The sequence below is a fragment of the Zasmidium cellare genome (assembly GCF_010093935.1).
Source record: "Zasmidium cellare ATCC 36951 unplaced genomic scaffold M409scaffold_18, whole genome shotgun sequence".
Classification (NCBI taxonomy): Eukaryota; Fungi; Ascomycota; class Dothideomycetes; order Mycosphaerellales; family Mycosphaerellaceae; genus Zasmidium; species Zasmidium cellare.
Genome location: NW_022986962.1, coordinates 34,980 through 54,012, shown reverse-complemented (window position 1 = coordinate 54,012; position 19,033 = coordinate 34,980). Strand labels below are relative to the sequence as shown.

Genomic DNA, 19,033 nt, shown 5'->3' with positions numbered 1-19,033 from the left:
GCTGAGTATTGATTTCGTCACTGTCGATCTGACAGTTTCGCTAAGAAAATGTCAACCCCTTGTACCCGCTCTCCTTACACTCCTGACATCTTCTCCGATACTCAATCGCACTGCCCGAGTACCTCACCACACTCCTCACAGTCTTCCCCTTGACATTCTTGTTGATCCCCGTCATCCAACTATCCACTTCGTTGATCAACACCGATGCCTTGCCACATTCAATAACATGATCGGTCCATTCATCAACAGCCTCCTCCGTCGGCTCCACGTACGTATAGTCGTGCTCTTCACAATAATCCAGCATGTTGGTGATGACTTCCACGGCATGCTCGATGCTTCTTGTCGCATTGCCGAACGGTTGATGTGGGCCTAACACCATGAACATATTAGGCATGGAAGGGACGGTCAATCCTAAGAATGTTCGTGGTCGTTGATCGACCCAGATTGCGTGCTCCGCTCGTGGACTATCTTCTGTCGATGTGAGAGGCCTGTCTTCTTTAGCGTGCCAGTCGATAGCGTTGAATGCTCCGGTAATGGCGTCGAATCCAGTGGCGAAGATCAAGATGTCAAGTTCATGGTCGACGCCATCGCTCGTGCGGATGCCGCTGGGAGTGACCTGCTCAACTGGCGTCTTCTGCAGATCGACCAGATGGACGTTTGATCGGTTGTAGGCTTCGAAGTAGCCGCTTTCGAGCGGGACTCGTCTCGTGCCAAAGCCGTGGTTCTTGGGAATGAGGCTGTCTGCCACGGCAGCATCGTGGACTCTCTGGCGAATCTTTTCCGCCATGAAGTCAGAGTACAGCTTGTTCGCTTCTCTGTTGGTGTACGTGTCGCTGAAGACACCAAGCCACTTCGCAAAGCCAGGCTCGGAGTACAGCTTCTCCCATAAAGCATGTCTCTCATCTTTGGATATGTCCAACGACTTCCGGGGATCGGCAGCGTGGAGGAAACAAGTGGGCGTCTCAGCACATCTCGCAAACAGGTTGTCATATCCAGCTTTGTGCTTGGTCATTTCCTCAGGAGTGATTTCAGAGTTGTGCAACGGAGCCGACCAATTTGCCGTTCGCTGGAAAACAGTCAAAGATTTGATCGATGGCTCCTTCGATACTGCTGTGATCGTCTGAATTCCCGTTGCTCCAGTGCCAATGACTCCAATGCGCTTGTTGGCGAAGTCTCGGCTGAGATCGAGATGGGCAGGCCAGCGACTGGTGTGAAATGCGTCTCCGGCGAAGTCACGAATGCCAGGGATATCGGGCAATGTGGGAGAGGACAGAAATCCCAAGCACGAAACGAAGAATCTAGTCTTGTGTTGTTCGCCAGCCTCGTCAATGAATGTCCAGTATCGTTGTGCTTGGTCCCAACATGCTGACTTGATGCGTGTGTTGAACTGTATGTCCTTATACAAGTCGTGCTTCTGAGCAACATGCTTCACATAGTTATGAGTTTCGGCTTGAGTCGCAAACTGCTCCTTCCAGTCCCATTCTTCGAGAAGCTCCTTGTCGAAAGAGAAGCAGTACGAAAGTGACTCAGTATCAATGCGGCATCCTGGATATGAATTCCTGTACAGCCATCAGAAATGGCTTTCTAGATTGGCTGAGTTTGCACGCTTACCAGTACCAAGTACCTCCAACGTCGCCTCCTGCTTCAAGAGCTTTGACTCGCCACGACGGAAATCGTTTGCGGATTGAGTAGAGGCTGTAGAGCCCAGAAAGGCCAGCTCCGAGGATGAGCACGTCATGCATGGTGTCAGGTGATTGTTGGGAGGACGACATGCTCGAAATTAATATTCAGCAGAGGTGTTGTAGGACAATAACTTCGATGATTTGGAAGAGCACGGGGACCTCTTATCTGTTGTGAAGCTCGGCAGCGCAAGCTGTGAAGGCAATCGGATCAAACCTTGACAGTTGCAGCGAGTTAGCAAGAGTCGACATGCTGGTCCATACTCAATAACCGCGCCCCTTCTTAGGCTGATAGTTGCTGTTCGAGTGGCGAGCTCTTCTCTGGTAGTGTATCGAGCTTGATACGGGACCGGCCGTGACTTGCCTCTTTGAAAAGCTCCCTTCGAACTGCTCAGGGGCCAAGAACCCGAGTCTTTTCATGGTGGGCCGATGGTTCGAAGATATTGAGAGGTACTTCATCTGGAGAACTGCTTGGTGCCTCAGTCCTGCTATTCAGCTGAAATCACCAATTCGTTCTGTTACTACTCTCCTGGATCTGATTATTTCGTCAAGTGATGGACGTTCCAGGCTTCGCATTGATCACTGGCGCAGCTTCCGGCATTGGCAGAGCCTGTGCTCACGGTTTCGTGAAGGAAGGCAGTTCGGGCGTTGCTCTCCTCGATGTTAGTCTCGAAGCACTGGAGAACGTACGAAGCGAACTACAAGCCTTGCAATCGAAATCGGGAAAAGAAAACGACGCCCCAAATGGCACAAGCCATAGCTCCGAATGCCAGATCGAAATCTACCAGGTCGATGTGACAAGCGAGACTCAAGTCGTGAATGCTGTCAATGATGCAGCCAGCAAGTTTGGTCGCCTCGATTACGTCGTAAATGCAGCCGGAATCGCAATGAAGCATGCCGGCGGTGTGGCTTTCGCAGAGACGAACGACTGGCAGCGCATAATCGATGTGAACTTGACCGGGACTTTCTTCGTACTTCGGGCTGCAGCAAAGATCATGCTTAACCAAGAGCCAATTCGTTCGTCAATCAACGGACGTCCATTGCAACGAGGCTCCATCGTCAACTTTTCATCCATTCAAGGCGTCGTCGGGATAGCACAGTCAGCGGCGTATACTGCCACGAAACACGGCATCATGGGGCTTACTCGATCCGCATCCGAGGACTACGCAAAGGACGGATTAAGGATCAACGCCATTCTGCCGGGATACACCGAGACGCCATTGACGACCAAAAATCCACAGATCCTGGAGGCCATGAAGCAGCGAGTGTCCACAGCTGTACCAATGGAGCGGATGGGCCAGCCAAGTGAGATTGCCGATGGGGTGCTTTACTTGGCTGGAGGAAGAAGTTCATTCGTGACCGGGTCTGCGCTGGCTGTCGATGGAGGCTATACTTCGAGATGAGGTGAACAATGCAGGGCGGTCGAAACAGTCAAGTAGTCGAGTTCTGGGGCCTTGGCAGCATTTCAAGAAGGTGTCTGGTATGGCATAACTACGAATTATATTTAGCACAGAGTCAATGTCTCGTTTGCCCTCGAGAGAAAAACATTAGCTTTTATTTACGTTCCTATGCTTACAACTTGGTTTTGGCGATGATGAACAAACTCTCGGCCTCGGCGTAAATCTTTCCCTCGCCATCCTCCATTGTTCCCTTGATCCAGGCTTTCCTGCCCTCCCACTTCTCGCAATAGCATCGGAGCAGCACCACACCTGTCCAACCATTAGTACTTATGACCACAGAGCACAGGAGTTGACTTACTCGGCGTCGGAACAGCAGCCTTGTACTTGATGAACGAATGTGCTGTCATGAAAGCTTTATCGAGAACTTGCAGTGCTCCAAGAGATAGTCCTTCGTCGAAAAGTGTAGCGATGGTACCGCCGTGTGCCAGTCCAGGATGACCATCCAAGCCGTGACCCATACTTGCCACCAAGAGCGCTTCTTTCTTCTTACCATCGTCGGTGTCAGGATTCTAATACTGAATGTCAGCTTTGAGTGTAGCTTCCCTTAGAACTTCTTCGCTCATACCTCGTTTTCCTTGACAGGTCTCAGTCGCAAAAAAGACTGGCAAGCACGAAGGCTGTGTAGAATAAAAAGTCAGCTGGCCGATTCTCTTGCTCAAATGTGGAAGTGCATACGTATCCAGTGTAGCGAGAGTTCGATTGAACAGCGAGTGCAGGGTGGAATTTCTGGTGATGGTCCTGGATTGGAACGGAATCTCCTTGCACTCGGGGTCATTGACGATGTCTTGGACCCACTGAATCTTGTCGAAGTCGCCCAGACACTCCTTGGGCATCTCAGTGGCGAGCCATGCTCCCGGTGTCGCCATATTTGCTGTTGTTTAGCTCCTTTCAATCTCAGGCGACCCGTTTTCAGGCGTCGGAAGGATCTCTAGCTTGTCCTGATATCTATACGGATAGGTCTTTTAAACAAGAAGAGACACTCACATTGGAGGCTCAACAGTAACGACACTAATTCTGGACCATCAGATCTAACCTCACCGACGCCGTCGAGCATCATACACAGTGCGGAGGCCATTGTTGTTCGCTTGCCTATTTGGACCTATGCCGTAGGATGAGCCCGAGGTCAATGGTTGCTTCTCTCTTGGCGAAAAGCTTTGTGGTTGATGAGAGAAGAAGAGCAGATCTCGATGCAGAGTGACGTGGTAAGATTGCCTCGGATGAGAAGCTGGTCTGTGCCGAGCCAGTCAAAGTGAATGAAACGGGGTAGGCGCTAGCGGATGTTTGCAGGAAACGCAACGGTCGTGCTGCAGCCCATGCCCCGGCCAGCCTCTTTCTCCGAAACGACTTCACCCTGCCCTTTCCTCTTCATGATACGCGACTTGACGGCGCCCCAGCAACTAAATCTTTCCAATCTCGTCATCCCAAATGCCAGAGTTTAACAAGGACGCTGGACTTGTCGTCGTGGCCATAAGACCCACCAGCGGCGGTGGGGAAAGAAGGAAGACGCGTATTTGGAAGAATGTCAAGAGCCGCTTGAGAAGGAGGCAGTTGTCGCGAAGAACTATAACTTCGCCAGCTCGAGCGAATCCCCATGAAATATCTATGACGAGATGACGAGTGGATCTGTTTTTGCGATGAAGAAAATCTTAGATGTAGAGTCCTGCTTCCAGCGTGGACCCCGAACAGTAACCTCTGCGCCCTTCCAGCGACCCAAGTCTTACGGCAAAGGATACGCCGTCTCAGCAGCACGACTTCAAAGTTCAGCATGCACCCTTTACAGCAACCACTGCGTCCGAATTCCCACCAGCAGCAAAATTTCTTGCGAATTGAAACATACATGTAAGACATGAAGCCCCTGCTCCAGAATGCTGGCCGAGTGACACCCCTACGAGCATTTGACAGTATGCGGCCGTTTACTATGTTGCTAGCTTTGCCCTTCTCCACTTCTGTAATGTGTGCTCCCGCATGTACAGAGTTGGCACAGAGACAGGGCCTTCGGCAACTCATCAAAGCACTCACGACCGGCACCGATGCAGACATTAACGCGATTCCACTGGCGAGCAACGTCACTGTGATCATGTACGTACATATTACTACCCCATCGTCCCACTCGTTTGATGAGAGACTAACAAATGTAATGACTCCAGGCAAACCCAAGGCATCCGCGTCACCCTCGCAAAAGATCTCCAAGGGGCCCGAAACGCAGCACGAACGATACATCGCATCGTCACACGCTTCGGTCCAGCACCCAACGACATCGCTTCATATCTCGATAACGGAGTCGACGAGGCATTCGTCAACGGCACCCTGACTTTAGGTCTCACGGCTAGCAACGACGTTCGGTTACCGCTTGTCACGGTGCCGGCCGCTCAAAACCTGGTGTACGATACAACGACTTGCCTGGGCTACTACACCGTTGGGACTCTTGAGCCTGTCGACGGGGTGATAGAGACTGCACTTGATGCGTTTCTGATAGACAACTTCCCGCTCTATGAGGTCCTAGATAATGTTACGGCACCCATGTCATAACGTGGAAAGATGGTTTAGGCGTAGGCCTACCACACCGTGAAATACGGATAAGACGGAGATCATATCATCTCAAGGTCACGTCACAAGCCCTGCTCACTTTCTTTCTGTCTTTAGTATCCTCTCAGGCAACAATCCATGGGAAGTACTCGAACAACAAGTAAGACGTGACTTCTCGATCTCTTGAGACCATGCAAACGCCAAACCCTCGAGCGTTCACTGCAACGCAATGTGGACTCAAAATACTAGAACTTGCCGCCCCACTGCACCAGCTACTGAACATCGATGCCTAGAACGCGCCACGGCATGAGCGCAAGCACAAACGGGTTCTGGCTGCAGCTTATCAGAGCTCCAAAGACCAATACTTGCAAGCTGCGGCTTGCACAATCCTGCCATCTTACCAGGAAAAGGTACTGCAATACGCACTTCTGCAGCTACAACTATCATCTGGCGACTGACAACTCAAATTGCAGCCAAAGAGGCATGCAACGAGGAGGATCTCAAATTGATTGCTCGGCGCAGCCAGTACAAAACGCAGCTCGTGGCCACCTCACAGCACGTATTTGTTTCTCAGCCAGAGCCTTCCATCAAATACAGCGTGCAAGCTTTGAGGATGACCAGGTAACCAATCCCAGACGTATGTGGTGATGTGCACAAAGACTAACAGATATAGCCTAGACAAGCAAACGCTCGAGAGCATTGCAAGTGTTCCAGCTCGCGTTCGCCACGCATCGCTCTATGGCGTCGACGATGTCGAAAAGTCACTCGTTCTCCAATCTCTCAGGACAGCGGCAAGCCTGACCGTGAAGGTCGCCGACAAGATCTACCCGCCGGATGTCCAACAAAGTAGTCAGGCAAAGACTTTCATGCCACTGGTGCCGCCGACTGTTCTTTGCTTTCAACCCGCATCAGCACAATCGGTCAAAACCCTGATATACTTGACCAATTTGCCTCACGAGAATCAAGTTGATTCGGTTGCGGGATGCGTGTCAGATCTCCGTTCTACCGATAGCATACTTTTCTTGACCGACTTTATCATTGGAGAAGTAACAACTCATATGAAGGCGATGCTTCTCCAAGCCGTGACCGAGCAAGTGAAGCCCAGCCTAGTGATCGGTAAAATGAACCAAATGATCGAGGCAGGATATTCCCAAGAAAAGCTGTACCAGACGGTTCTTAAGCTTGTTGACGACTTTAATGCCGCAATCAAGGACGTCGCGGTGGAGGGATCACCAATGGCAGAAGTCAGCCTTCCGACTGCCACTGTGGTCTTCGGCTCCACTGAACACGGCTGGGGCTTCACACTTGAACAGGTCGCGGAGAGAGCCGCGCCTTCATTGGGAATGTCGAGCACGGATCTTCTGAACAAACTATGGGTAAGTCCAACTCACCCTCTTGGTAAGCAGTTGCTTGTCTACCGTACTAACTCAAATACAACTCAAGAGGGCGACTGGTACTATCAGCCCGACAAGAAGCAGTGGTCACAAGAATGTAAGTCTGGCGACAAGAGCAAAGAGTGTGGTTTCAATCGCTTGTACTCGGGCCTATCTTTCGCTTGTACGCCAACCCGTCGCCAACAACCGCCAGCGAGCTAGGTGTTGAACTCACCAAGGAGGAGCAGCAGAGCAGCCGCACAAAGCTCATCCAAGCCGCGATGGGCAAGTACTCGCCTCTGTCATATGGCGTTCTGAAGCTGCTACTCAGGCTTCCGGATCCTGTCACAGCTCAACGCAACCGTGTCCAGACCCTGCTAGAGCCTAGTGGAAACAATGCTACAAGGTCTGCGGCACAAACCCGTGACTATGGCGATAAGGCGCCACTATTGATCTCCGTCACGAAGTCCGTCATTCTGGACGGCAACAAGTCTGTCTTGCTAGGCCGTGTATACTCAGGCCGAGCCGTTGCTGGCGTCAAAGTTCAAATACGCGGCTGGACGTACGGGCCCGACAGCAAGCAAATCGCGATGCAGGTGGCCATCGGCCATGTCTACCACGCATTGGGTCCTTCTGCTTTGGACTGCTCCTCGATGCCAGCAGGTAATCTTGTGTACCTTGCCGATATGGGTACTTGCCCGCCCCTACAATCTGGGACTATCTCGGGGGTTGCAGATGCGCCAACCTTCAAATCTAGCGTTCTCACTAGTATTCCAGTCTTGGACTCCAAGATCTCGCCCTCTTCAGCGGGAAAGTTATCCCAGCTAAAGGACGCCATACAAGCTGTCAAGAAGAGTTATCCAGAGATCACGACCGTCGAATCTAGTCCATCAAGCGACTTCACAATCAGTGGTCCTCGAGACAGATACATCCGGAACGCCCTACAACACCTTGCCAACATTGTCGATCAGCAGTCGCTCACGCTGGGTCGTACCACAGTTCGTTCTCAAGATAAACGAGAGCCATTCTACAGCATCAAAGTGCTCGCCCCTGTGGGGCGGGAATCTGCTCTCCAAAGCATCTTTTCCCCTCAAAGAGGCGAGCTTCAAGAATCCGAACCCATTGCTGAAGACCTTTTTCTGACAAGGTGGAACACCCCCGTGGCCACATTCGCAACGGTCCAAGATGGAATCAAACGGAGCCAAGGAATCATCTTGCGTATGGAATTTGAAGAGTGGCAGGGAGAACCGCACTTTTAACATAGGTGGTCAAGGACGAAACGAGACGTGCGCGCAAAAGGGGCTGAATGTGATTCAAGATCATATTGAGCTTTTGCACTTTTACCCAGAACTACCTTCACATCATTCTCTCACTACAACGCCAAAGACACGACGGCTATTGCGTGATAAACAATCTTACTCTCTCAAATACAGCGTCCTCCTCCCGACCCTTCTGGCCTCCACGTTACCCCCGAACCTGGAACCTACCAATCCTGCACCCCCGCCTCAAACCCATTAACAACCCTCCCCACCTCCCCATCCCTCGCGCCCTCCACACACTCCACCAGCGCCCTGCCACCCTGACTCGGATCCCCGGCCCCCATCTTCTTCAAAAGCTCCGGACGACCCCCAAGGTTCGTAGCCAAAAACCCCGGACTCACAGCCCAGACTTTCACCCCGTCGTTCTTCAGCTGCCGCGCCCACTGCACCATGACCATATTCAGCCCGGTCTTGGAGGACATGTACCCCACTGGGGAGAAAGGTTTCGGCAGGCCTGCGTCGGGGTATTTGACCCAGGGGGAGGTGGGGTCGGAGCAGCGGGCGAGGGAGGACATGCCGGAGGTGTTGAAGATGATGCGCGGGTCGGAGGATTTCAGTAGCAGAGGTAGGAAGGTGTGGGTGGCGAGGTGCGTGCCTGTGACGTTGATGTCCCAGTTCATGTTGAAGGCCTCGCGGACGGTCATTTTGCCTCCCGCGGCGGTGGCATCCATGGAGACGCCGGCGTTGTTCACGAGGGCGTCCATACGGCCGTATTTGGCTTCCACGGTGTCTTTGGCTTTGGTGATGCTCTCATCGCTGGCGAGGTCGATGACGAGGGGTTCGAGGGTGCTGTGGGAGTTTAGGAGTTCCTTCTTAGCCGACTCCACGGCTGCGTTGACCTTCGTCTCATCTCGGCCGCCTAGCAGGATGGCGTATTTCTTCTCAGACTGCAATAGGATCTTGATAGCCTCATAGCCGATCCCTGAATTCGCTCCAGTGACTAGGACAATAGTGCTGTCTGCCATATCTGGAATACTGTCGTGTGCGGGTTTGAGTGGAAACTTTCGTAATATGAAGCCCTATGTTGTCAACTGCAACAAATGAATGGTCTCATATATATGTGCCGCGTTCCTCCAGTTAGCAGCAACCGTGTTCGGGTCCGCGTACATTCGTACCTATTGGGACTCAGCGAGCCCTCATGTTCGGGTATGCAGCGCTAAGGGAGTTACCGTAGCTGTAAACACCGAGCTGCATCTATTCATCTAAACGCAGCGTATTTTGCGAATCCTTCTGGTAGAACTTTCGACCGCAGCCAGTAGGAATGAGAGCACAAACAACAGGAGTCGGAATGAGAACTTGCCGTTGGTTTGATGACGGCACATAGCTTGTACGGCTCCGTTGCGACGTTTGGTCTAGTCAATCAGTAGAACTTCGCCATCACCAATGCCATTGTGCACTCAAGCTCTGCTATGTCCCATGCTTGTTCCACCCAACAAAACACAATCGCTTAAGCTTATTCAGATCGCTCTAATGCAGGTCCTGTCGACCACGTGCGTGAGGACAATGACATGCACGGCTTAGCCCCACTGAAATAGCATCTGCTTCTTGCCCTTATTACCCTTTTTCTTGCCGGTGGCTGCTCCGTCTTCTGCATCAGTCGGTGATATCGGTGTGTTTGTTCCGTTGCTGCCTGGTGCACTCGAACCGCCCCACGCATTAACACCAGCGAAGTTGGAAATAGTTCTAATAACGCCCGACCCGGTGTAACCTGGAGAGAAGACGGTCGATGTAGGCTTCTTTGCTGCGGGTAATGCCGGGAACGCATCTTTGCCGCGAGCAAGGTTCGTGTTGGATTGGTTTCTGCTTGGTGCTGGGGAGGCGCGAGCAGAGGCTGAGGGAGTCAGAGATGGAGATGACGATGATGGAGCTGGGCGGACTGCGAGCCATGTCGGGGTCGGGGCAGGCGGTGCTCGGGACTGTGGTTTTCGTGAAGCGGGTAGTGAAGGGAAAGGGTTCGAGGAACTCGCCGTAGCTGAGCCTGCCCACGAAGCCTGCCTGCTTACCGCTGAGCGGGAGCTTTGCGCAGTGGAGCTCTTCAACTTCAAGACACGAGAAGCTCCCACGCCTTGACCTAGTACACCGGCTGCAGTGGTGTTGGCACCTGCTGGTCCAGGTAATGATGGGTAGTCCTCGTTGATTGCCTTCCAGTCCGACCAGGCTTTGAGTAACGCATCCTTCTTGCCCGGCACTTCGAAGATATCGGCAAGCTCTTTGACAAGCTTGCCCAAATCGTCAGATGCAGTGTCGAACAAGGCAAAGAACGCATCGATCAGATCGCCTGCACTAATGTTGTCTTTCCGGTAGGCTGAGATTCGCTCCCGAAACTCGTCAAGCTTCACTTTGTCGTTGCGAAGCAGGTTCGAGGCACGTTCTGTCACAGCAGCATGGCGAAGTCTTCGTGCTTGTTCTTGTGGTGTCAGAGCTTCGGCAGGGCGTGGTGAAGTCGGCGCAGATGTACCATTCGCGGGCTGGGCGTTAGTGACTGCTGGATTCCGCGGTGCTCGTTGCGTAGCTTGAGCAGGCGTTGGATCCGGCTGGGAAAGTTGACCACCAAATGAGCGGCTGACCACTGATTGGGCGCTGTGAACCTCTCTCTCGCGTTGATGGGCAATTTCTGCTCGACTCATGTGTCCACCAGAAGAGGCTGGCATAGGATCGGCATTGGGATCGCGGCCTCTGCCAGCTCTCCTTCCTCCTCCTCGGCGTGGTTCTACGTATTGCGGTCTATAGTCGAAAGACGACAGATCGACTCTCCTGGCATCTCGGCGAGCATCTTTTGACAGGCCGTTGGGGTGGTTCTCCAACTGGTGAGCCTTGAGATCCATCTCCGAATCGAAAACGACAAACTTCTTCTCCAAGCATTCCGAGTCCAGGCAGGGGAAATGGTCTTTTCCAAAATGCTGTTCGAGTGCTTCATAGTTCATGAAGTATTGTGGGTTGACTCCACCTGTGCGTCGATCACAAAGATGGCATCGCTCGTGGCGCTCTCTGCAGTGAGCGAAAAGCTCGTCGTCTCCGTAGAAGCGCTGTCTACAGAACCCACACTCGGGATGGCCCTTGAATCCGCTCTGATCCACCGCACCCGGGTTGTCATCTCCAAACTTCTCATGCCGCCGGAGTTCCTGGTGAGTGAATAGCTCGTGCTCGTGTGTGAAGACCTTCTTGTTTCTTGTGCACAGATCGCACATGACTTTCTGGTGCACACTCCGCACGTGGCGATGTAGATCTGGCCAGCCCATGCAAGCGATGTCACAGCTCTCATCGGGACAGTTGTACCTGAGCAGCAGAACCGTATCTTCAAAGATCTCCGGCTTTTCATAGCTAATGCCCAAGTTCTGGTCGGTGCGGAAGAAGTCGGTCGTCTCGTAGTCCTCATACCGCTTCTCGGGGTCATCAGTAAAGATGACAGTCGCGGCCTCCGTTCTGCAATGTGCGCAAGCTTTGGTCTTGTACAACGCTCGCAGACGAAGGGCGCAGATGTGGCATGTGCGGTGATTGCAGGGAGCGACGCTGTTGTGTGAAACAGGCGATGCGCAGATGAAGCACACCTCCGCCTCGACATCATCGTCCTCTGCCGCCGGCGCACTGCCGGACTCGCCTTGGGTGTTTCCCTGGGCGTCTTTGGTCAGGCGAGCACCAAAGACGCCCGTTCCTCCCGGCTGCGGTGGGGGCGGTGCTGTCGTTGCATCTTGTTCATTTGAGACTACAGTCGCGCCCTGAAAGTGGTTGTCTTGTCCTCTGCCTCTGCCACGCCCACCTCGTCCTCTGCCTCTGCCGCGGCTTCTACCTCCGCCTTCACCTCTTGACCGATCCTCGCCTCTGTCGCTGTGATGTGCAAAGCCTCCCCGTGGACCGCCTCTGCCACCTCTACCTCTTCCTCTTCCGCCTCTGCTCTGTCCGCCTTGGTCTGCAGTAGCTGCTGAAGATGTGTCCGCTGTCGATGCCATTGCTCCGGTATGTGTGGATGTCGTAAAGCCGAACACCTTGATGGGCCTGTACAGATTGTCTTGGCGACTCGCAAACCGTTCGAAGTCGAGCGAATGATGCGCGAATTAATCGACTGTTTGCAGCTTGTGATTTGCATCTCAGCAGCTCGAGCTGGTGGGGCGCCGTCGATTTTGAGCGTCAGCCAAGGATTTGTCAGGCGCCCCGCCCCCTCGTACCCGATGCAATCACTCACTGTGAGTCAACCTACTTTGTGTCTTCCACAGCCACCGCCACCGCCACTAGCTTGAATCCGGAGTCAATAATGTCACGAAGAAGGCGCATCAGAGGATAGGCATTCAACATATCCAACTATCTACTTCCTACCTTTTGCCATGGCAGGCCCCGACCTGCGGGGAACAAGTCTTAAAGAAGTCTGAATCCAAGTACTCATGAATCCTCGCGATCTTCGTCCCATCCTAGCTGGTCAGCATCGCGAAGTCGGTCGCCTTTTTCTGCTCGACATCAAACGTCGATGAGACCACTCGTCTTCCGGATGCTCATTAGCTAACTTCCGGAAGAATAATAAAGGAGTGACTTGCCTCCAGCTCGGTGAAACCAGGTTTGAGCACCTGATGGAATAGTTGTCTGTGGCCCTCGTTGGAATGTGCTATCATCTGAAAACCCCTCGAGAGGAAAAGAGCAGTAATGCCTACAGGCCACTATCAGAACTGTGAGTGCGTCGACTTCTGCGAAGGCGCTGGACAAGGCTGTGAGCTCTGGGCCCGTGCGTGAAGCTTATGTAACTAGCGCTGAGTCTGGAGTGACACCTCATCTTCTCGTCTTACATCCGCAAACGCGTCTCAACAACAGCATCATCATTGGTCCAGCATCCTTCAGCATCGCTTAGAGGGGGTTTTTGTTCGACACATGTCCCTGGTTGTCAAACTTCCTACTGGCATGGCTTCCAACTTGCTCGGAAAGCGCAAGTCCGCTCACCATGGAAGCGCCGAACGGGGGCTCAAGAGGCAGAATGTCGCGTAAGTACCGCAACCTGAGCATCTTCGTATCGTTCTAACACACCATGCACATAGTGAGCTCTATGCGCCAACGATGGTCACCGTTGAGATATCAAACTCCTCCATGGTCGAAGATGGAGCAGAAGTAGAGGAAGAGCAATTCCAGGTACCTCGTGGACTGATCTGCGCCTACTCGGCGTACTTCGACAGTGTTTTTCGAAAGCAATTCGTAGAGAGTGACACCGGCCGATCAGTCGTTGATGATGTGCGGCCCTGGGCCTTTCGTGTGTTTATTGGCTGGCTGTACTTCCAGCGAATTTCTTACATCGGCGACCGCACAGAGCCCAAGACCTTTCGAGCGGCGAGCCACACTATCGACTTAAGCCACGATACAACTTTAAACGAGAACTCGTCAAGCTTCGGGACTGATTTGGATTGGGAGCATTCAAATGCTACGGAAACATCTGCGTTCGCACCAAACACCTCTACTTCTCATCACAAGGAAGTGACTGGCCCGAGACACAGACCATGCCTCAGAGACAAATGTGATATCTGTGAAATGATAGACGACCAGGACCCACTCACTTGGAACTGGCAGGATCTTTTTGAGCTCTACGTCTTTGGAGAAAAGGTCTGAGCAAACGAGCGAGTAAACCAGATGTTGGCTGATCTATCACAGTACGATGTCCGCAGCTTCCGCATGAATGTCCTCGAGGTCATGCAAAAGAAGCGCTTGGCGAGACAGGCCCATGCCTTTCCAAATCCAACTGCGTTGAGGTACCTATTCGACAACATTCCTGCAGGCTCAGCCGTCTTGGACATGGTCGCAAAGATTTATTACGATGCCACAATGTCATCGACAGTCCTTATGCAAGACATGCAAACTTTCTCTGCAATGCCTGCACCGTTCCTCGCAATTTGTCTCTTGGCGGCCGCGAAGAGAGCCAAAGCCTTGAAATGCAAAGAATGCAATCCGGGCAAGGGCAGACATGGACACTCCGATTCTCATTCCAGAGACGATCTTTTCGGGTTTGAATCTATGGATAACTGCAAGTATCACGAACACGGCAACGATCTTCAGGAGAAAGCACGATGCAGGGCAGCTATGGACGCATGGAATGAAGAGCGTCTTCGAGCCGAGCAAGATGAGGGAGAAGAAGATGCTACTTCGTGACTATAGCACGCATGTGCCGTTGGAACTCCTTGCATGCAATATACATGGGGCCACGACCTGGTTGATTCTAGTAGTCTCTTTTATTGGAAACGCCCATTCTTGGATGAATTTCTGGCATCAGGTCCCAATCGACAAAGTACAACGGACTAGCAAGTAGAAGTACTTTCCTCACTGGAGCAATTGGACTCGTCGGTCTGCGGCCTACCGTCCCACCGCATCCGCAAACACTTCGAACTACCAGATACGATCACGATGGTCTCAGCACAGGGGTTGGCAACAGTGGTGCTCACGCTTGAAGCATGTTTCACACCGGCGCAGTGCGTCGGAGAGTCCTTGCACTAGTCGCGTTGTCGAGAACTAATGTTGTGGAATTTCTGTCTCTCGGTCAAGATCGGCGGCACGAAAGCAGCAATTTCTCGCACAGCAAGTATAATCGCCTCATCAACCAAGCAACCTTGCCGGTGCCTGCATTGGGCTCCTCACTGTGTAAGCTAGTCCCCGAAGCTCCGAGCTGAGGGGCCAGCGCTTATCTGAGCTGTCCGTCATGAAAGGCGGCATTGCATCCCCATGCGTTGACAATCTTTCTGTTCATCACAGCGGGATTGGGCAGAGTTACAGTGAAACCAAAAACGCTACGAAGATGTCTGACTCCAAGCAGGAAGATTTCAGCGTCGCCGTCGTTGGTAGATTCGACGCGAAATCGTACCATTGTCAACTGCGACTGACCTGGATTCAGGCGCTGGAATCGCTGGGCTTGCCCTAGCAATAGGTCTACACAAGCATAACATTCCCTTCACACTCTACGAAGAAGCACCGCAGTACTCGACTGTCGGGTACGCATCACCAACACACGTCTTTCTGGCTTCACACTGACCAAGATCATGTGTTAGCGCTGGCATTGGCTTCGGTCCCAATGGGCTTCTGGCTATGGATCTGATAGGAGAAGGGTTCAGACCAAAGTACGAGTCCATTTGTGTTGGCAATAAGTCAGCAAGAGACCAGGACGTCTTCTTTGAGGGTCTTCTCTGCGAAGAGGGCCTAGGTAAGTGGTGCTGCTGCTTCTGCTAGAGGAATAGTTGACTAATCGATTTTGCAGGACTGGACAAGGATTGGTATGGACGTTCATCTTGGGGGTCGCCGAATTACACTCGCAAGTCTGTTCGTCACTAACGCGCTCCCCGTGAGTCGGTGTAGTGAGGCTGACACTCGTCATCCGACCAGGCACACCGCAAAGAGTTACTGGACATCTTGACGAGTTTCATCCCAATCGAGAATGTCAAATTCAGCAAGCGCCTCTCGAACCTCGAGCAGCATGGCGACAAAGCTGTGCTGCATTTCTCGGACGGGGAAGTTGTTAAAGCAAGCGTTGTGGTAGGCGCAGACGGTATCCAGAGTGTCGTGCGAGACCATGTGCTTCGTCCGCTGAGCCCCGATCAAGTCGAGCCAGTGTATGCCCAGTCGTATGCCTACCGAGCAGTGATACCCATGGAAGCAGCAAATGAAATTCTTGGAGACCTGACCGACACTGCCAAGATCTATGTTGGTCAGGACCGAAACGTCGTCACATATCGAATTACCGGAGGCAAGGTGGGTGATGACGCAGGATTAACTATGCGATGTCTTAGCAGGCTGACAGATCTGGCTTCTCAGGAGTTCAATTTCCTTCACTGCGTCTATACAGATGCTGCATGGCCGACACCGGATTCCATGACGCAAGAGGTCACCCACGAGGAAATGATGGCGGACTTTGAGGGTCATGGCATCGACGAGCGGTTGCTCAGGCTTCTGGGGAAGGCGAAGCCCATACGATGGGGGTTGTTCCATCATCTGAGATCATCGACGTACTTTCGAGGCCGGGCTGTCCTCATGGGAGACAGTGCCCACGCATCACTCCCGTACCAAGCAGCTGGAGCTGGCCAGGGTGTGGAAGACGCCTTGATTCTGTCGACGGTGCTTGGCCATGTATCCAAAGTCTCCAGCAAAGAGAATTTGACCGCAGCATTAGAAGCATATGATGCGGTACGGCGGCCGCGAGCTCAGAGGCAGCTTGAGCAGAGTCTTGAGGCTGGTGAACTCCTCAGCTCCCAAGATCCGAAAGCAGGTTCGGATATGGAGCAAGTTCTCCAAAGGATGCAGGGAGACCGTTTTGATTGGCTATGGTTTCATGATTTGAGGCAGGATGTACAGCTTGCGCGGGAGGAGATGGAGCAGAGACTCTCGACGTCGGTGAATGGTTCCGAGTAACGTTGGCATATGGTTCCCTTTTCTCATACCGCGTAGAACCGATTGGAGGCGTTCAGACTGGGTGTGAACCGCGCTATTCACCATAGAGGCCGGTGAACTCAAGAAGTACACTGTCCGCATGGCTGATGAGGTGTTATACGGTCCCGGCACGACGAGCCAATACTGTGAATGAAACTCTTTAGTGCAGCACCTGAGGAACCCGTCGGCTGTTTGAAGCAACGTCATGTTGCCAAAAGGAGGAACGGGGTACATGTAGGTTTCGGATCCTCGTTTCGTCGCTTTGCTGAGTGAATATCCTCATTCAATCAGACGAATGAAACTACTCGATCGAGTGAGGTCAGTCATCGACGGAGGGAGAAGATGCAAGTCGAGCGTGAAAGGCTCGCGCGTTATGATCCTCCTGAATAAAGTCTTGTGAAGTTATGTATTGAGAAGCCACGGAGCTTCCAGCCTGCGGGCTTCGCACCAACTGACCTTTGGAGGATCGAGCTAGCTGATGACTTACGACGTGTGCTGACGTTAATGGTGGTATATGCGACGTGTACTCGCAAGAGTAGCCCAGATTTTCCACGATAACGGGATCTGCACTTGTCAACAGCAACTTCGAGACCATGACGAGAGGCGTTCTCCGTTTTAGCATTCCGGATGAGTCTATACCGGCGGAGGAAAGGTCCCTGTTCGCGACTCCGCAGAACAAAGATTTCGTGCCCAAGGAGGTGGAGCTTCATGACTTCTGCGAATCATCCGATGTCGTCCAAGGGCCGGAAGGTCTGCATGTCCAGGGGTTTACCTATCTCAGACACAAGTCGAAGATTATTGGCTCCGATCAGCTCTTCGAAGGCCGGAATCTCGACGACATCTACCTGCCGGAGGTTGAGCGGTTGATGAGGGAGGTCACCGGGGCGAAAGAGGTGATCGTGTGGAGCGGAGTGGTTAGGAGGAAGCTGCCCACTCACCAAGAGAACAATCCCACGGTACAGCACAGGAAGGGCGGCGACCTCGACAAAATGATCGATAGCATGCCTCGAGACGTGCCGTTCAGTAAGATTGGCAGTAACCACGTATCACTCCGAGACTGACTTTTACCAAGTTGCGGGCAGGGATATCAATCGCTCAGTCGAGCCACTGAGAAATGTACACATCGATTTCAGCAACAAGGGACTTCGAGACACGGTCCGTTATTGTAGGCACGACTTTAGGAAGGCTGGCAAGGCTGCGCTGGATGCAGAAGATGCTGGTAGTAAGAACGTACCTCGCTACGCCGCATACAGTGTTTGGGTAAGTACATGGAAGAAAACGAATCGGACTTAGACTGACCCGTCACCACCACAGCGTCCACTAGTCACCGTGAAACGCGATCCCCTCGCTGCCTGTGACTGGAGGACCGTGGACCAAGATGGTCTATACGATGCCGATTACAGAAACCCCGCAGACAACGAGAAGGGAGAATTCATGAACAACATTCGGATTTTCTTGCCACCCAAGGATGATCGACAAAGATGGTACTACTTCTCCGATCAGACTCCAGACGATGTGTTGATTCTGAAGGTCGGAGACACGGCCTCGGATGTCGACCCTGAGATTGCGAGTGGATGTCCTCATGGGTCGCCTATGATGCTCGGGACTGAAGGGGTTGAAGACCCGAGACAGAGCATTGAGGTTAGGGTCATTGCGTTCTGGTGATTGAGGCTCTTGGTGTGTTTAGCTCAGCTGCTGGTTCAGTGAATTCTTTCGTCTGTAGTACCCGTTGGCGAGAACAAAGATTTGATGTTGACAATCCCTAAGACATTGTCTTGTGCCATGCATGAGTTGAGACCATCGAGGACTTCGAAACAATTTTTGAGAGGGCCTCGGCTCCTGTCTCAAATTGAGTCGAGGCTAGGACGAAATACAGATCGTACTAAAGAGCTGCTACCCTCGAGCGAATGCCATTCATACCAGCCTGCCCAGACGAAAACATGCCCAGACTAAACGCAGCAGCAAGAGACATGCTCTTTGTACTGCTCATCAAACTCCTCAACGACTTGACGAACGAACGAGCACACTTGAAGAGGGACAATGTCATGACCAGCCCCTTACCGCTCCACTACTACCGCGCCGGCCGCGATACCATTGAAGCTGCCTTGTGTCGGAACTCAGAGGCTTGGACAGAGTTGACAGAATTACTTGAGCTTGACTTTTCTGATGGGCTTGATTGCTGTGATGTGAGGGTCGAGGCAATTTTCGTAGCCTTTCGGTTGTACGATATGAGACTTTATGGGGCACGGCCTAAGGAAGACTATGCATTGGCTGACGTGCAAGACGATATTCCTTGG

General features: G+C 52.5%; 9 protein-coding genes across 9 annotated transcripts; 5 read left to right on the top strand and 4 right to left on the bottom strand.

Moving 5' to 3' along the window:
• Positions 1 to 40: 40 nt before the first annotated feature.
• Positions 41 to 1,742, bottom strand: M409DRAFT_23059 (uncharacterized protein; the record flags this gene model as incomplete). Its single annotated transcript, XM_033806613.1, has 2 exons — positions 41 to 1,559; positions 1,612 to 1,742. The coding sequence occupies 2 exons, from the start codon at positions 1,740 to 1,742 to the stop codon at positions 41 to 43; spliced, it is 1,650 nt and encodes a 549-aa protein (XP_033667308.1).
• Positions 1,743 to 2,233: 491 nt separating this feature from the next.
• On the top strand, positions 2,234 to 3,082 carry M409DRAFT_54769 (uncharacterized protein; the record flags this gene model as incomplete). The annotated part of the gene is made up of 1 exon (XM_033812822.1): positions 2,234 to 3,082. The coding sequence occupies one exon, from the start codon at positions 2,234 to 2,236 to the stop codon at positions 3,080 to 3,082; it is 849 nt and encodes a 282-aa protein (XP_033667307.1).
• A 169-nt stretch (positions 3,083 to 3,251) lies between these two features.
• M409DRAFT_54768 (uncharacterized protein) lies at positions 3,252 to 4,005 on the bottom strand (the record flags this gene model as incomplete). The annotated part of the gene is made up of 4 exons (XM_033812821.1): positions 3,252 to 3,388; positions 3,438 to 3,648; positions 3,705 to 3,756; positions 3,815 to 4,005. 4 exons carry the CDS (start codon positions 4,003 to 4,005, stop codon positions 3,252 to 3,254), a joined length of 591 nt encoding a protein of 196 aa, XP_033667306.1.
• Positions 4,006 to 4,985: 980 nt separating this feature from the next.
• M409DRAFT_23056 (uncharacterized protein) lies at positions 4,986 to 8,297 on the top strand (the record flags this gene model as incomplete). The annotated part of the gene is made up of 5 exons (XM_033806612.1): positions 4,986 to 5,218; positions 5,287 to 5,661; positions 6,339 to 7,041; positions 7,111 to 7,199; positions 7,253 to 8,297. 5 exons carry the CDS (start codon positions 4,986 to 4,988, stop codon positions 8,295 to 8,297), a joined length of 2,445 nt encoding a protein of 814 aa, XP_033667305.1.
• A 257-nt stretch (positions 8,298 to 8,554) lies between these two features.
• On the bottom strand, positions 8,555 to 9,322 carry M409DRAFT_32873 (uncharacterized protein; the record flags this gene model as incomplete). Its single annotated transcript, XM_033810266.1, has 1 exon — positions 8,555 to 9,322. A coding segment is annotated over one exon (768 nt), but the record flags the coding sequence as incomplete, so codon positions are not given.
• A 552-nt stretch (positions 9,323 to 9,874) lies between these two features.
• On the bottom strand, positions 9,875 to 12,304 carry M409DRAFT_54765 (uncharacterized protein; the record flags this gene model as incomplete). The annotated part of the gene is made up of 1 exon (XM_033812820.1): positions 9,875 to 12,304. One exon carries the CDS (start codon positions 12,302 to 12,304, stop codon positions 9,875 to 9,877), a length of 2,430 nt encoding a protein of 809 aa, XP_033667303.1.
• A 907-nt stretch (positions 12,305 to 13,211) lies between these two features.
• M409DRAFT_23053 (uncharacterized protein) lies at positions 13,212 to 14,474 on the top strand (the record flags this gene model as incomplete). The annotated part of the gene is made up of 3 exons (XM_033806611.1): positions 13,212 to 13,321; positions 13,376 to 13,931; positions 13,980 to 14,474. The coding sequence occupies 3 exons, from the start codon at positions 13,212 to 13,214 to the stop codon at positions 14,472 to 14,474; spliced, it is 1,161 nt and encodes a 386-aa protein (XP_033667302.1).
• Positions 14,475 to 15,114: 640 nt separating this feature from the next.
• Positions 15,115 to 16,718, top strand: M409DRAFT_23052 (uncharacterized protein; the record flags this gene model as incomplete). Its single annotated transcript, XM_033806610.1, has 6 exons — positions 15,115 to 15,157; positions 15,211 to 15,307; positions 15,365 to 15,516; positions 15,571 to 15,632; positions 15,696 to 16,061; positions 16,125 to 16,718. The coding sequence occupies 6 exons, from the start codon at positions 15,115 to 15,117 to the stop codon at positions 16,716 to 16,718; spliced, it is 1,314 nt and encodes a 437-aa protein (XP_033667301.1).
• Positions 16,719 to 17,329: 611 nt separating this feature from the next.
• On the top strand, positions 17,330 to 18,401 carry M409DRAFT_23051 (uncharacterized protein; the record flags this gene model as incomplete). Its single annotated transcript, XM_033806609.1, has 3 exons — positions 17,330 to 17,759; positions 17,809 to 17,996; positions 18,051 to 18,401. 3 exons carry the CDS (start codon positions 17,330 to 17,332, stop codon positions 18,399 to 18,401), a joined length of 969 nt encoding a protein of 322 aa, XP_033667300.1.
• Between the last annotated feature and the right edge of the window lie 632 nt (positions 18,402 to 19,033).